General features: G+C 35.8%; 1 protein-coding gene across 1 annotated transcript; it reads left to right on the top strand.

Moving 5' to 3' along the window:
• Positions 1-3064: 3064 nt before the first annotated feature.
• LOC128132831 (uncharacterized protein At2g29880-like) lies at positions 3065-3983 on the top strand. Its single transcript, XM_052769821.1, has 2 exons — positions 3065-3379; positions 3462-3983. Exons 1-2 carry the CDS (start codon positions 3065-3067, stop codon positions 3981-3983), a joined length of 837 nt encoding a protein of 278 aa, XP_052625781.1.
• The last annotated feature ends 8782 nt before the right edge of the window (positions 3984-12765 follow it).

The following is a 12765-nucleotide window of genomic DNA, read 5'->3' as shown; positions in this document are numbered from 1 at the left end:
AAAGGTGGAACTAATCAGAACACATACTATCCTTTTTCTAATGTGACGGAAATATCCCTGCTTGGAACGGGTCTCAGCCTCTGTCTCCACTTTTTTCGTTTCTACCACTCTGTTTCAAATAAATATCACCGTCTCCTCTCCTGTGTTACAATCAAACACACACAAGAATTAATTATTGATTATAGGTTTTCGATTTTGTGCCATTCGAACTCTCCAGCAATCATTATCGTCTATACTGAAGATCACAAAGTACAATTTCTTTTTAATTTTCGGTGTGTACATCTCTTCAATTACTTGAACGATTTCTTGATTTGTTTCTCTCTTATCCTTACCTGCATCTATTAATTTAGTTGTGTATTAATTTTGATCGGCTTCAAGTTATCAAGTTATCTATGGCTACACAATTGAAATCTATTTGTGAATGATTTTTGATTATTTCTCTTGCTGTCGTTACCTGTATCAATTGAATGAGTATTGAAATCTCTTTGTGAATGATTTTTGATTATTTCTCTTGCTATCATGCGATTGGTGTAAATCAACACAAAAAACACACACAATTTTACTACTGCCTGCGTGTTTGGGAATCCAGCTTTCTTGCTTCGATTTCTAATCAAGGCAGAGATGATTTCCCTATATTTTCTCTCTTATTTTATCAGCATTTTTGGTAGGATTTTGGGTTTCTTTTACCCTTTAATATGATTTCATGTTATGTGTGAGTATGCGATGATCAATCTTCATTTGAATCTGTTTACACTTTGTTTTTTGATTAATAACTTGTTAAGCACAATTTTTTCACCTAAATACTTAGGATCATTTTGAAATATGAACTGGAGTAGTTTTTCTTTACAACACTTTTAATATTTTTGGGATTCAATTGATTATATGGATCTGATTTTTTGTAATGAATTCGAGTTATGGGGATTTAATTTTCTCTTATAACTTATTAGTTTTCTGATTATACTACCAAAAAGAATAATGTTTTTGTATGTTTTTATACTACCTGCATCTATTAACACATGGAATGAATAAAAGATGTCATTAGACTTCACATTTATTTAGACTAAATTGGCCCAAGTTTTTGTTTCTGCCTATTTTATGATAAAGATACAAACTAGTTATTGGGAGGCTTATTTAAGCATAATTTTTGTCAGAACTTTGTCTAGTTTGTGTTGTTCATGTCCATTTCATGTTGTAGAAACTCAATTTATGACGAATATGTTCCTATAATTAGTTGTTATTACTACATGTATACTTTATGTTGTTCCTTCCCGGTTCATGTTATATATACTCAATTTTGGACAAAAATGCCCTTGTAGTTTCCTTTTGTTTTTAATTAGCTTTTTTGTTTCTATAGACTCCTCATGGCATTTCATTTATAAAATAATATTAATTTTTATTTTTCGTTACTATTTTTTCCCATCTTCGTCTCTCAAATGTGTTTCTTTAAAATCAGTTAAATGTTGTTGTTTTACTTGTTTTTTATAAACTTTGTAGATATGGATAGAAATCATTTGCGCCTGTTTGTGAAACTGTTGGAGAGTTATATTCAATTGTTGATATGCCTAGCTACAGTTAGAGTTTGGTTAATTGAATGTGAGGAAAAAGAAGCTCACAAGATAGATCTAGGTAATAATACATTAGACACCCTTTCAAAAAGGTCTACAGAAATACATCATATCACACATGAAAGTGATGATAATTGTATATACGAGTTATGTATGGATAGGAATACATTTGCAGTTTTGTGTGATTTACTACAAACTCGTGGTGTTTTATTATATGATGGTTTAGTGACCATTGAGGAACAAGTTGCTACATTCCTAAATATATTAGCACACCACAAAAAAAACAGATGTATTCAAGTTAGATTCTATCGGTCAGGGGAAACAGTAAGACGGTATTTTCATCGTGTTTTAGATGATTTAATGCGTTTGCAAGAGATATTGTTTGTCAGACCAACGCCTGTTGCAAATGATTGTACAGATAACCGGTGGAAATGGTTCCAGGTAACCATTATAATATTATTTTGATATATTACAAAATATAGGTTTTTAACTAACAATGCGTTAAAATTTTATTTATAGGGTTGTCTAGGAGCAATTGATGGAACTTATATAGAAGTTAATGTCCTTGACTCTGATAAACCAAGGTATCGAACAAGAAAGGGTAGTATAGCAATGAATGTGTTAGGTGTCTGCAATCGTGACATGAATTTTGTATATGTCTTAGCTGGTTGGGAAGGTTCAGCTACTAATTCAAGGGTTTTGCGGGATGCCATTACTAGACATAATGGATTAAAAATCCCAATTGGTAAGCTAATATAATAATTACTAAATAGTTATTATAGGTAAACACATAGTTACATATTCATACCTTTTACTTTATTTATTATAGGTAATTATTATTTGGCTGATGGAGGATATATCAATGGTGAACGTTTTTTAGCACCATATAGAGGTATTAGGTATCATTTACGAAATGGGAAGGCAATACACGTGCACCTACAAATAAGGAGGAATACTTTAACATGAAACACTCACAAGCCAGGAATGTTATTGAGAGGTGTTTTGGTCTACTAAAGAGATGTTGGGCTATATTAAGAAGTCCTTCATTTTATCCAATAAGAATTCAAGGGCGAATAGTCATAGCATGTGCTTTGTTGCATAATTTTATTAGGACACACATGGCTTTGGATCCAGAAGAATACACGTCAAGCAGTGTTGAAGATATGCCTATCGGGGAAGAACAACCAAATCAATTTCAAATTGTCGATGTTGTTGAATCAAGTAATGAATGGACTCAATGGAGGGATGATTTAGCCCAAGAAAAGTTTGAGTCTTGGATGTCAACTAGATCTCAGTAGATTGTTTTTTTTTTTAATTAAGTTGAGAACTTTTTTTTTAAGTTTGTTATTCATAATTGTTATGGATGTGAACAACTTTTAACTTTGTGTATGTTTTTTATATTAATTTAAACTAACTTCATGGATGATTTGTTTTAATATTTTCCATCTTTATCTATTTACCTTTGCTATGTATGATATGTTAAATACATATAACAAATCATGGCAGATAGGCGTCAATGGACTCAAGAAGAAGAGGATGCGTTGATTACCATCCTTCAAGACATTGTTGTCATCAGTGGTAGAGGTGATAATGGAAGCTTTAGGCCTGGAACCTATGACCAAGTCGTTCTAAAGTTACGGGAAAAAGTCGTTGGTATTAATATAACAGCAAAGCACATGCAAAACAAAATCAAGCGTTTAAAGGATAAGTTTTCTGCTGCATATGATATGCAAAATACAAGTGGATTTGGTTGGGATGATGTTCGCAAATGTGTAGTAGTTGATTCTCCTGAGATATTAGAGGAATATCTAAAGGTTAGTGATTATATATATAATTTTTCTGTGTGTCTAAGTATTAAATATATGATTTTACCTGTAACTTTGTTTGTTTTACTAGAAACATCCACACAAAAACTATGTCGCGAATAAACCATTCCCTGTGTACGAGCGACTAGCAAATGTTTTTGGTAAAGATCGAGCTACAGGTTGTATGGCTGAATCGGCGGCTGATGTGACACAAAATCAAAATATTGATAACGAAGAAGGAGAAAGTTTACCATCGTCCAATTCTAATCCTCAAAACACTGCAACTTCCTCCAATCCAAATCCAAAAGACTCCTCGCAAAATAAAAAGAGAAAAGCGGCATCTGAAGAAGTAACATATATAATTGGAAAGGGGTTAGCTGTCGTATCCGAGGAAATCCAGAAAATGACTAGGGCTATTACTTCTTCTACTAATGACCTCGCAGGGTTAAAAACCATACATGAAGAGTTGAAGACCAAGGAGTTGTCTTCTTCAGAAATCATGCGGGTTTGTTTAAAATTTACAAAAAACTTGAATTTGTTACCAATGTGGAATAGCTTGGATGCAGCTACCAAACCACTTTTTGCGAAGACTATATTGGAAGAAGACAATTGAAGTTTGTTCTTTTTTTATTTATTTAAATTAAGGATTTTGGAAACCATTTTGGTTTAGAAATTTGTTAATTTTGAAGCAATTTGGATTACTTGGTATTAGAACTAGTTTTAATATGAGAATTTTAAATATTTTTTTTAATAAAAATGTTTATTTTCAAGTTATGTATGTTAAATCGTGTTATCTTGAATATTTTTTGTAAAAGGGTAATATGGTCATTTTTACATCTTGTTCTGTTCAGTACTATTGTTGCCAAATAGTTTCAGACAACTTGTTCTGTTCTGTTCAGTTTTACCAAACGCTATACAAATTATTTGTATTGTCCAGTCCTGTTCTGTTCAGTCCAGTCCAGTCCAATTCTGTCCCATCCAGTTCTTCTGCCAAACGGTGCCTAAATGTCCAATCCAAGCCGATAATGGGGTTTCGTACCCAAGGGAGGTTTCATTCACACCCAAACCAGAAACTTTATGACTCTAGGACTGAAGAAGGGTCTAGATCTGAAGTTACAACTTCAGATCTAGCCCATAGTCCACCTTATCAAATCAAAGATCCATAAAAGCCCCAGACTCTACCAAAAAGAGATCTAGAAGGGAAAAGAAATAAAAGTGGCGACTTGATACCTCTAGAAGATGCTAACTGAGGTAGATTCTGATTCCCACACTTTCCTTGCTCCAATTCCCTTGCCTTCCAAGTTCCTTCTCTCCAAAGATCTTCCTCCCAAGCTTATTACCCTCACAATAGACCCTAACACGAATTAGGTTTTCTTAAGAGCTCTCAAGAACTGTAAAGAGGCCAAAGGTGGCTTAAGCCTCCTTAAATAGGGTGCAAAACCCCGAGATTTAGGGTTTCATCTGCCAGCTCCCACTCACCGAATCCCTTCATGGACTCGGCGAGTAGGTCACTAAACATGCGATACCACCCTGCTGCTACTCGACAAGTAGGGCAATCAACTCGTCGAGTAGGACTTAAAACCAAATAAATTCTTATTTAGATCAATACCTGAGAATTGGAGCGTTACATCCATACTCTCGGACTAAGGACATATGAATATGTATAATCCATACTCTCGGATCGATGTCAGATCTTAACTTTCTGCCCTCCATGCATATCTCACTCGTACTCATAATGAGATACTACCCAATATTCCTATTAATTAATTCAGGTTTACTCTGTATCCTAAATCATCATATATTATCATATATGCTCTTTACACATATTTCAGACAATATCAAATATTTCACACATTTACATATATTTAATACTTTAATCAATACTTGTATTAAAATCATGTTCATGAAAGGGACTATGCACTCACACATAAAATCTTTAACATATATTTAACTCTTTAACATATATTTAATAATTTAATTAATACTTGCATGAAAATCATGTTCATGAAAGAGACTATGCACTCACATATAAACTGTTTAACATATATTTAATACTTTAATTAATACTTATATTAAAATTATGTCCATGAAAGGGACTATGCACTCACACATAAAATCTTTAACATATATTTAATACTTTAATTAATAATTGTACTAAAATCATGTTCATGAAAGAGACTATGCACTTACACATAAACTGTTTAACAAATATTTTAATAGATATTTAATACTTTAATTAATACTTGTATTAAAATCATGTTCATAAAAGGTACTAAGCACTCACACATAAACTCTTTAACAAATATTTAATACTTTAATTAATAATTGTATTAAAATCATGTTCATGAAAGAGAATATGCACTCACTTGTTAAAGTGATGATTCCAAACTCAGGTAGCACTTCCCTTTGAACGATTCAATTTTCCTTCGACGAAACCTACCATTATTATCGCTAAGTTCTAGTCTAATCTTTATTGCGACTAATTACTAGTCTAGATTCATCATTAACTTAAAGTCTACTTTCATGATCTATCAAGTAAGGAACAACCATGTAGGATCATATCGGAGGTAGGGTCCATTTGGTATACGTAGTATACTGTTTGGAAATCCCACTTTAAATGCCTTACTGAATCACAGCCAAGACATCATCCTCGTAAGTAGATCAATCAGTAGAATGACTTGGAATCACTAATAAATCTTTTTTATAGGTTCATAATAACGATAAGGAACTTAAGCATAAGTTATACTTCAAGTACAATAAGCATAACTCAACTTAGAGGGGGTTTAGCAAGGAACCGGACTTTGCGGGGCAGAACTTCCGTGCGGGAAAGCTCTTTTTCTCGGAGCCTTCGGGCGCTCTGGGGCTTTCCTCAAGCACATTGAGGTTACTAGGGCTTTGGGAGGGTTTTAGGAGGCTTAGAGAGAGGTTAGAGAGTGAAGTGAAGGGGTTTTGGTGTGAAAAATTAAGGCACTCACGCATGGTATTTATAGGATGGAATTGGGTCAAAGTCTTTGAGTTTTGGCCTCCAACTCGTCGAGTTGGTGTCACATGTCACCATCTGGTGGCAGGGTGTGGGGAGAAAGCAATGGCTCAGATCGCGCCATGTCACCCACTTGGCGACAACACCCTTCTGACTTCTAAACTCCATAACTTTGGCATATAAGCTCCGTTTTCAATGTTATTTATATACACGTATACGTATTGACAGGATCTAAAACTCTCCTTTTGACTCCGTCGGTTAATTATCGACCAATTTTAAATTTAACAGTATAAGAAGATTACACTGTTAACGACAATGTAAAATTCAAAACTTTTACATATGGACTCCATTTTCGACTATCTTTTTTTCATTGAACTCCTATTAATGAGATCTTCAGTTCTCATTTAGGTTGCTTTGGTTAAAAATCGTTCGATCTAAAATTTGATTTCGGGACTATATACTACTATGCGAAATCTTAGAAAAATAATAACTTCCTCATACGAAGTTAGATTTGGACGTTCTTTTTATGCACATTCTCGGTTTAAGGTATACTATGACTTTTGTTTAGATCGCTAAGGCTAAAAATTATTTTATTGCAAACTTACTTTTACGATTCCCGGTATCGTGCCGATTTTTCCGTAAAACTTCGACTGGTCATAACCTCTTCGTTATAAGTAGGATTTTGGCGTTCTTTATATGTATGGAACCCTTGTGTCATTTTTGATGCTTATTGTCCCTAAGTTGACTAGCCTGAATATGCAGGCATTACAATTATCTCCCCCTTAGGACGATTATGTCCCGAAATCATCAACACAACATGGATTGTATAGTGACTACACACATTATAGCTTCATGCTAGGTAATAATTGTAACCTCTATGTTCCTTCGAATGAGTGTCTAACTCTTGGACTTCTTGAGTGCAGGCAGTGCTCAATCTTGTACCCGCTCTTCGTACTATATCGGACTTTCAATTGTAACCTTCGAGTTACAAAACCAATCGTTATTGGAGACTCCTACTTCTTCTTAAACATACTTAACTATAGAGAATTTCTTTACTTCGATTATCAAGACAAACCGATTGGCCGTGTTCTAATGACATCTCGTCGTATGATGCAATGCTTAGACTAAGGCCTTTTAGAGTCAAATTCCATAATGGAATATACCTTCCTTCATGGTCAAATGTGATATAATCACATTCTAGCATGTAACACTTCTAGCTACAAGCTTCTTACTTTAAGAATGATCGCGATACTTTTATTGACCGCTTCAATTATCTTTCACTTCAATCTTATGGCTTAAGTCGAATGTTACATCGTTCTTGGTTCTCTGAACCATGTAACACACTCATCTTAGTCAGACCCGATTTGATATGACTACTAAGGTCGGAATAACAATCATCTTCTTATTCATTACCAAAATGATGGTAACGACAGACATGAACAAATCAGAATCAATTACTAGTGCGTTGTTAAACTTGTGACTTTCCTTGATCCAAGTACGAGTCCTGTGATTCCGGTAGTATATGCCTCTACTACCATTCACACCTACTCATACTCGTCGTAAGTATTGTCTCGTAGTCCTCCAAGTCACTATAACAAAAACCATTTTAACACATACAAATGTGTCCAAACAATCATAAATTTTTCCCTAGACTCTACTAGGACTCCTTCCATGTATATCTTCAATCATCAATTCTTCTTCAACTCGGTCGGTAGTCGAAACTTCAGATGATAAGAAAATTTTAGGAACTACACCAATCGTTCTGTCATCCCGCCAATCAAATGTGTACATTCAGACGTACCATACTGCTCTATACGTACTGTTATTTTATTAGACGTATTCTAAATGAAAGATACCACTCTTACGATATCTTTCGATAAGTATCATTCACAATCGTGAGCCTCCTCATTTCCTCCATTTAATCAATTCACTAAGATTTTTCACCATAAGTTAATGTTCACGGAAGCATGCGTTCAGCGTATCGAGACGAGAATATAGGTAAAGAAGGTTTTAGATGTGTAATCGTCCTAATTACTCCGAAAAGTTCCATGCCAGTTCTAATATCATAATTAAACGTTTATGTTGAGTCTAATGGATTTCGTCATCGGCTCGGTCCATAGCCTAGTTTAGTTGCCGGTATTGGGCCTGTCCAGGCGTGCATTATTTTGCATTAGGGTTTAGTATATAAGCTGCATGCATGCAAACTTAGAAGATAGCGCTTTCATTGTTTTCGTATTCACTGTTTTGTAAACCCTAGCTCGCCTCTACAGCGAAAGTTCTTTATCGAGCTCTGCTGAGGCGTGACTCAGTTTTGAATCATAAGCTCTTATTTGATTATGTTTTGTGTTCGTTCTTAATTTATTCTTTAACTGTTTGAATTCTTTTATTGTTCTTGTGAAAGATCTAAACGATCTAAGAGTTTTAAACTCATCAATTGGTATTAGAGCAGGAGACTGTGTAATCTATACACACCTCTTCTGTCGAAGAAGTTCATAGGGTTTTTATTCCGCATTGATTGATATTTATTGAGCCGTCATTCTTTATTGACGTATCTCATTAATTGTTAATCCAACCCTAATTGAAAAATTACAAGTCTGATCTTTTACAGGTTTTCTATCAAAAGTATTCACGATGTCAATGGACGATTCTCAAAACAATCCGATCAATATCTCCAACAGCATAGGGTCTACAACAAGAATACCGATCTTGTATACACAAGACTATGAAGTCTGGATGCATCACTTTGAAGACTACGTGATTGGATCAGAAGATAATGGGTATCTAATCTGGGAAGCAATCACTTCAGGCCCATTTGCTCATTCTAGCACGTCAAAGATTGTTAAAATGCAGAAGGAATACAATCAGCTTGTTAATGACGTCAAAGACATTCCTCAGGATGAAAAAGAGAAGTTTCAGTGCAACATCAAAGCTCTAAGGATGATAAGGTTTGCGCTGTAATCGGATACATTTCATTTGGTTAGTTCCTGTGCTACAGCCAAGGAGATCTGGGATAGATTGAAGGAATTGTATTCCATAGATGAAGGTCTAGAACACTCTATTCAAACCCTCCTGTTATCAGAGTTTGGTGATTTTAAGGAAAATCTTGAAGAAAAGCTTATCCAAACTTTCAATCGTTTCAATCATCTTTTGAGCAAGATGATAAAGCTTGGTATTGAAAGAAAGGTGATTGAACAAAAGGTCACTTTCATGAATGGTCTCAGACCTGAATGGATGCCCGTTGTGTCAACTGTCAAAGCTCATGAACAGTTCAAATCATACTCTTTGGAAAAACTTGTGGGTATTTTAAAATCCCATGAGAATGCCCTATCAAAGGAAACAAATGTAGTTTCGGGTCTTGGTTCTCTGGCTCTTGTCTCCAAAGGAAAGAGTTCGATTGAAGAAGAAGAGGAATTAGATCTTGCTGACTTTGATCTAACTGGCGAAGAATATGCAATGATGGTGTCAAACCCCAGAAAATTCATCAAGAAGAAATTCCCAGCCAACAAAAACCGAAATTGGCAAGGAAGTTATAGCGCCGAACGGGTCAAGGAGGAACCGAAGATGGGATCAAAATCCGAAGTGTCAAAGAAGGAAGCCAAAATTGGAGGCGACTCAGGATTTGATTGTCATTGCTGTGGAGGCAAAAATCATTTTGCCAAAGACTACATGCTGAGAAAGAAAGAAGAGAAGACAGGAGAAGATGATGAGGAGGCGAGCCTCCTGAGAAGATTGGAGGAGATAAAGAAAAGGAAGTCCGTTGTTAATAACTCTATAATGAATGCTTTAATTTTGCAGGTTTCTACCAACAATGATGAGTTTGGAGGTGTGGAAGTCTGGTCCACAGTTTCGGAGGATGACGAAGTTAGGAAACCTACTCATGGAAAAGCTATGATGGCAAAGGCAGAGCAGTCAATGGGAAGATGCTTTGCAGTGACCGAGGGTGTGTCCCAAATGAGAGGATACACAACTGATGGGGGAGTTGAAGAAGAAAGAGAGCGAGAGGACAGATGTTTCGCTGCCAAGCCTGTCAGTACTCAGATCAACGAATGTGATGAGTTGATCAAAAAGGTACAAGATATTCTTGCTTCTCTAAAATTACCTGCTAATAATTATGAAAAGGAATTAAATAATTTGAAGTCAAAATTCACTAGCATAAGTAGCAGTCTCACCCAAACCCGTGTCACGAATTCTAACCTAACTGATCAAATCAGCAGGATTTCATCAAAGAGTGAGGAACGAAGAATGTGGATCGAGCAAAAGGAAAAGGAACTAATTAGATCAAAAGATGATTCTATTTATTTGCAAAGAGACAATCTTAAACTTCTCAAACAGAGAAACGTTTTTTGTTTAATTGCTAAGAGGCTTTATTTTAACATTACTCAGTTGCATCTTGACTATGAAATAGGGAAGAAAATTCATCGTATGATTTTACCTTTCCTTGAATTAAAGGAGGATGAAATCGATGCAGAAGCATACAACTGTGAAAGTGTTGTGTCCTATGAAGAAGTGTCTCCAGCATATAAGATTGACCTGGACAAAATTGAATCTTACATAAAGTCCTAGGACCACAAGGACATGCTCAAAAATCTACTAGATGAAAATGACAGATTGAAACTGAGAGCTGAAACTATACAAAAATTTGATTCATTGAATGCCAACTTAAGTTCAGATAACAAAGTTGATGTTGAAAATACATCTGAACTTAATGAGGACGATGATATGAGTGAAATTTATGTAGAAGATTTGGTAGACTGTTCAGAATTAGCCAAGAATGAACCAAAGTCCAATAAAAACCTCATTTCTGAAAACTCTGTTGAGTTTGCTCGTTCCACTACCGACAAGTCCAAAACTCTCAAAACTAAAGCTGTTGTGTAACAAAAGGTTCAAACTACCCCAAATCAAGTTTACACTATGCCGGGGGTCACTCCACAACAAACTGTAAAGTTAACTTCAATGGTAGAAGAAGACAATGCTGGTGGATGTGATGAATACTTTTGGTCAGCCCCAATCGATAACGCAGACGAGACAAAGGGTCTCTCTCAGAAAACCTCATGGAGAGTGAAAGGTAGATATATACCTGAACCACTAAATAAGCCTACAAAGTACGATGTGCCGAGCACAAGTGGAACTAAACCATATGTGGATGAACCGATGCAAACTACGAGTGACACTTCTTCAACAAAGAGTGAATGCTGTGCTCATGCTTCTAAAAGAAAGGCCAACATTCATGGAAATGCCAAACAGGTTGCCAATCGAAAGCATCAACGGAACGTAAGATATAAGAAGAATCTCTCCGAAAGAAAACGATTTTGGAACTCTCAAAATCCTGATTTTGTAAGGACTGAAAGAAAGTCTAAATTGGAGGAAAACTCAAGGAACCAGAAGCACAGTTGTGACAGGAAACAAAAGAGCGGTTTCGGTCCTTCAAGAGATTGGAACCGAAAGGGAAGTTTCGGTCTCTCAAGTGAATACAACCGAAAGAGCGGTTTCGGTCCATCACCCATCAACAACCGAAAGGGTGGTTTCAGTTCATCTTCCAACTACAACCGAAAGGGAAGTTTCGGTCCCTAATCCCTAAACAACTGAAAGGGAAGTTTCGGTCCCTCATCCCTAAACAACCGAAAGGGAAGTTTCGGTCCCTCATCCAACTCCAACCGAAAGAAAAGTTTTGGTCCTCAAGCCTACAAGTCTGATCTCAAAAATCAAGAACCTAACATTTCTCCTAATTCCAAATCCCTAAATTCTAGTCCTTTTTTCAAAAACCCTAGTTCTCCTAAGTCAACAAAAATTAAAGTTTTCACCATTAAGAGAAAAGATGAAACCACTTTAATTAAACGTACATATATGGTTGATATTTCTCTTACTATACCATGTCCTGTAAAAGTCTTACAAGGACCCAAGAAACTTTGGGTTCCTAAATCTGCTTAATTTTTTGCAGGTTATACGTGACGAGCAGTTTGGCGAAGAATGGTACATTGACAGTGGCTGCTCGCGTCACATGACAGGAAGGAAGGAGGAACTAAGGGAGTTTCGCTCTCTAAAAGATGGCGGTATTGTAAAGTATGGCAACAACTCTTTTGGAACTATTAAAGGCTACGGAATGATCACTAACGGCGAATTCTCCATAAGGAAGGTTGCATACGTTGAAAAGCTCCAACACAATCTCATCAGTGTATCACAGCTAGTGGTTAGTACCGGGTTAAAAGTATCATTCGACGATGAAGGCTCAAAAATTGTCAAGAAGAAGTCAAGCAATGTTCTATTAAGATCCAAGAAAAAAGGAGAAATGTATCCGCTGAACCTCAATCCGATAAGAGGTAAACCAACAATCTGCTTACTTTCAAAGGCGCACTCCGACGAAAGCTGGTTATGGCACAGAAAGCTCTTTCACCTAAACTTCAAGGACATCAACAAA

This window comes from Lactuca sativa, chromosome 3, assembly GCF_002870075.4.
Source record: "Lactuca sativa cultivar Salinas chromosome 3, Lsat_Salinas_v11, whole genome shotgun sequence".
Lineage (NCBI taxonomy): Eukaryota > Viridiplantae > Streptophyta > Magnoliopsida > Asterales > Asteraceae > Lactuca > Lactuca sativa.
The sequence above is the reverse complement of the archived record's forward strand: the minus strand, read 5'-3'. Positions and strand labels throughout refer to the sequence as shown.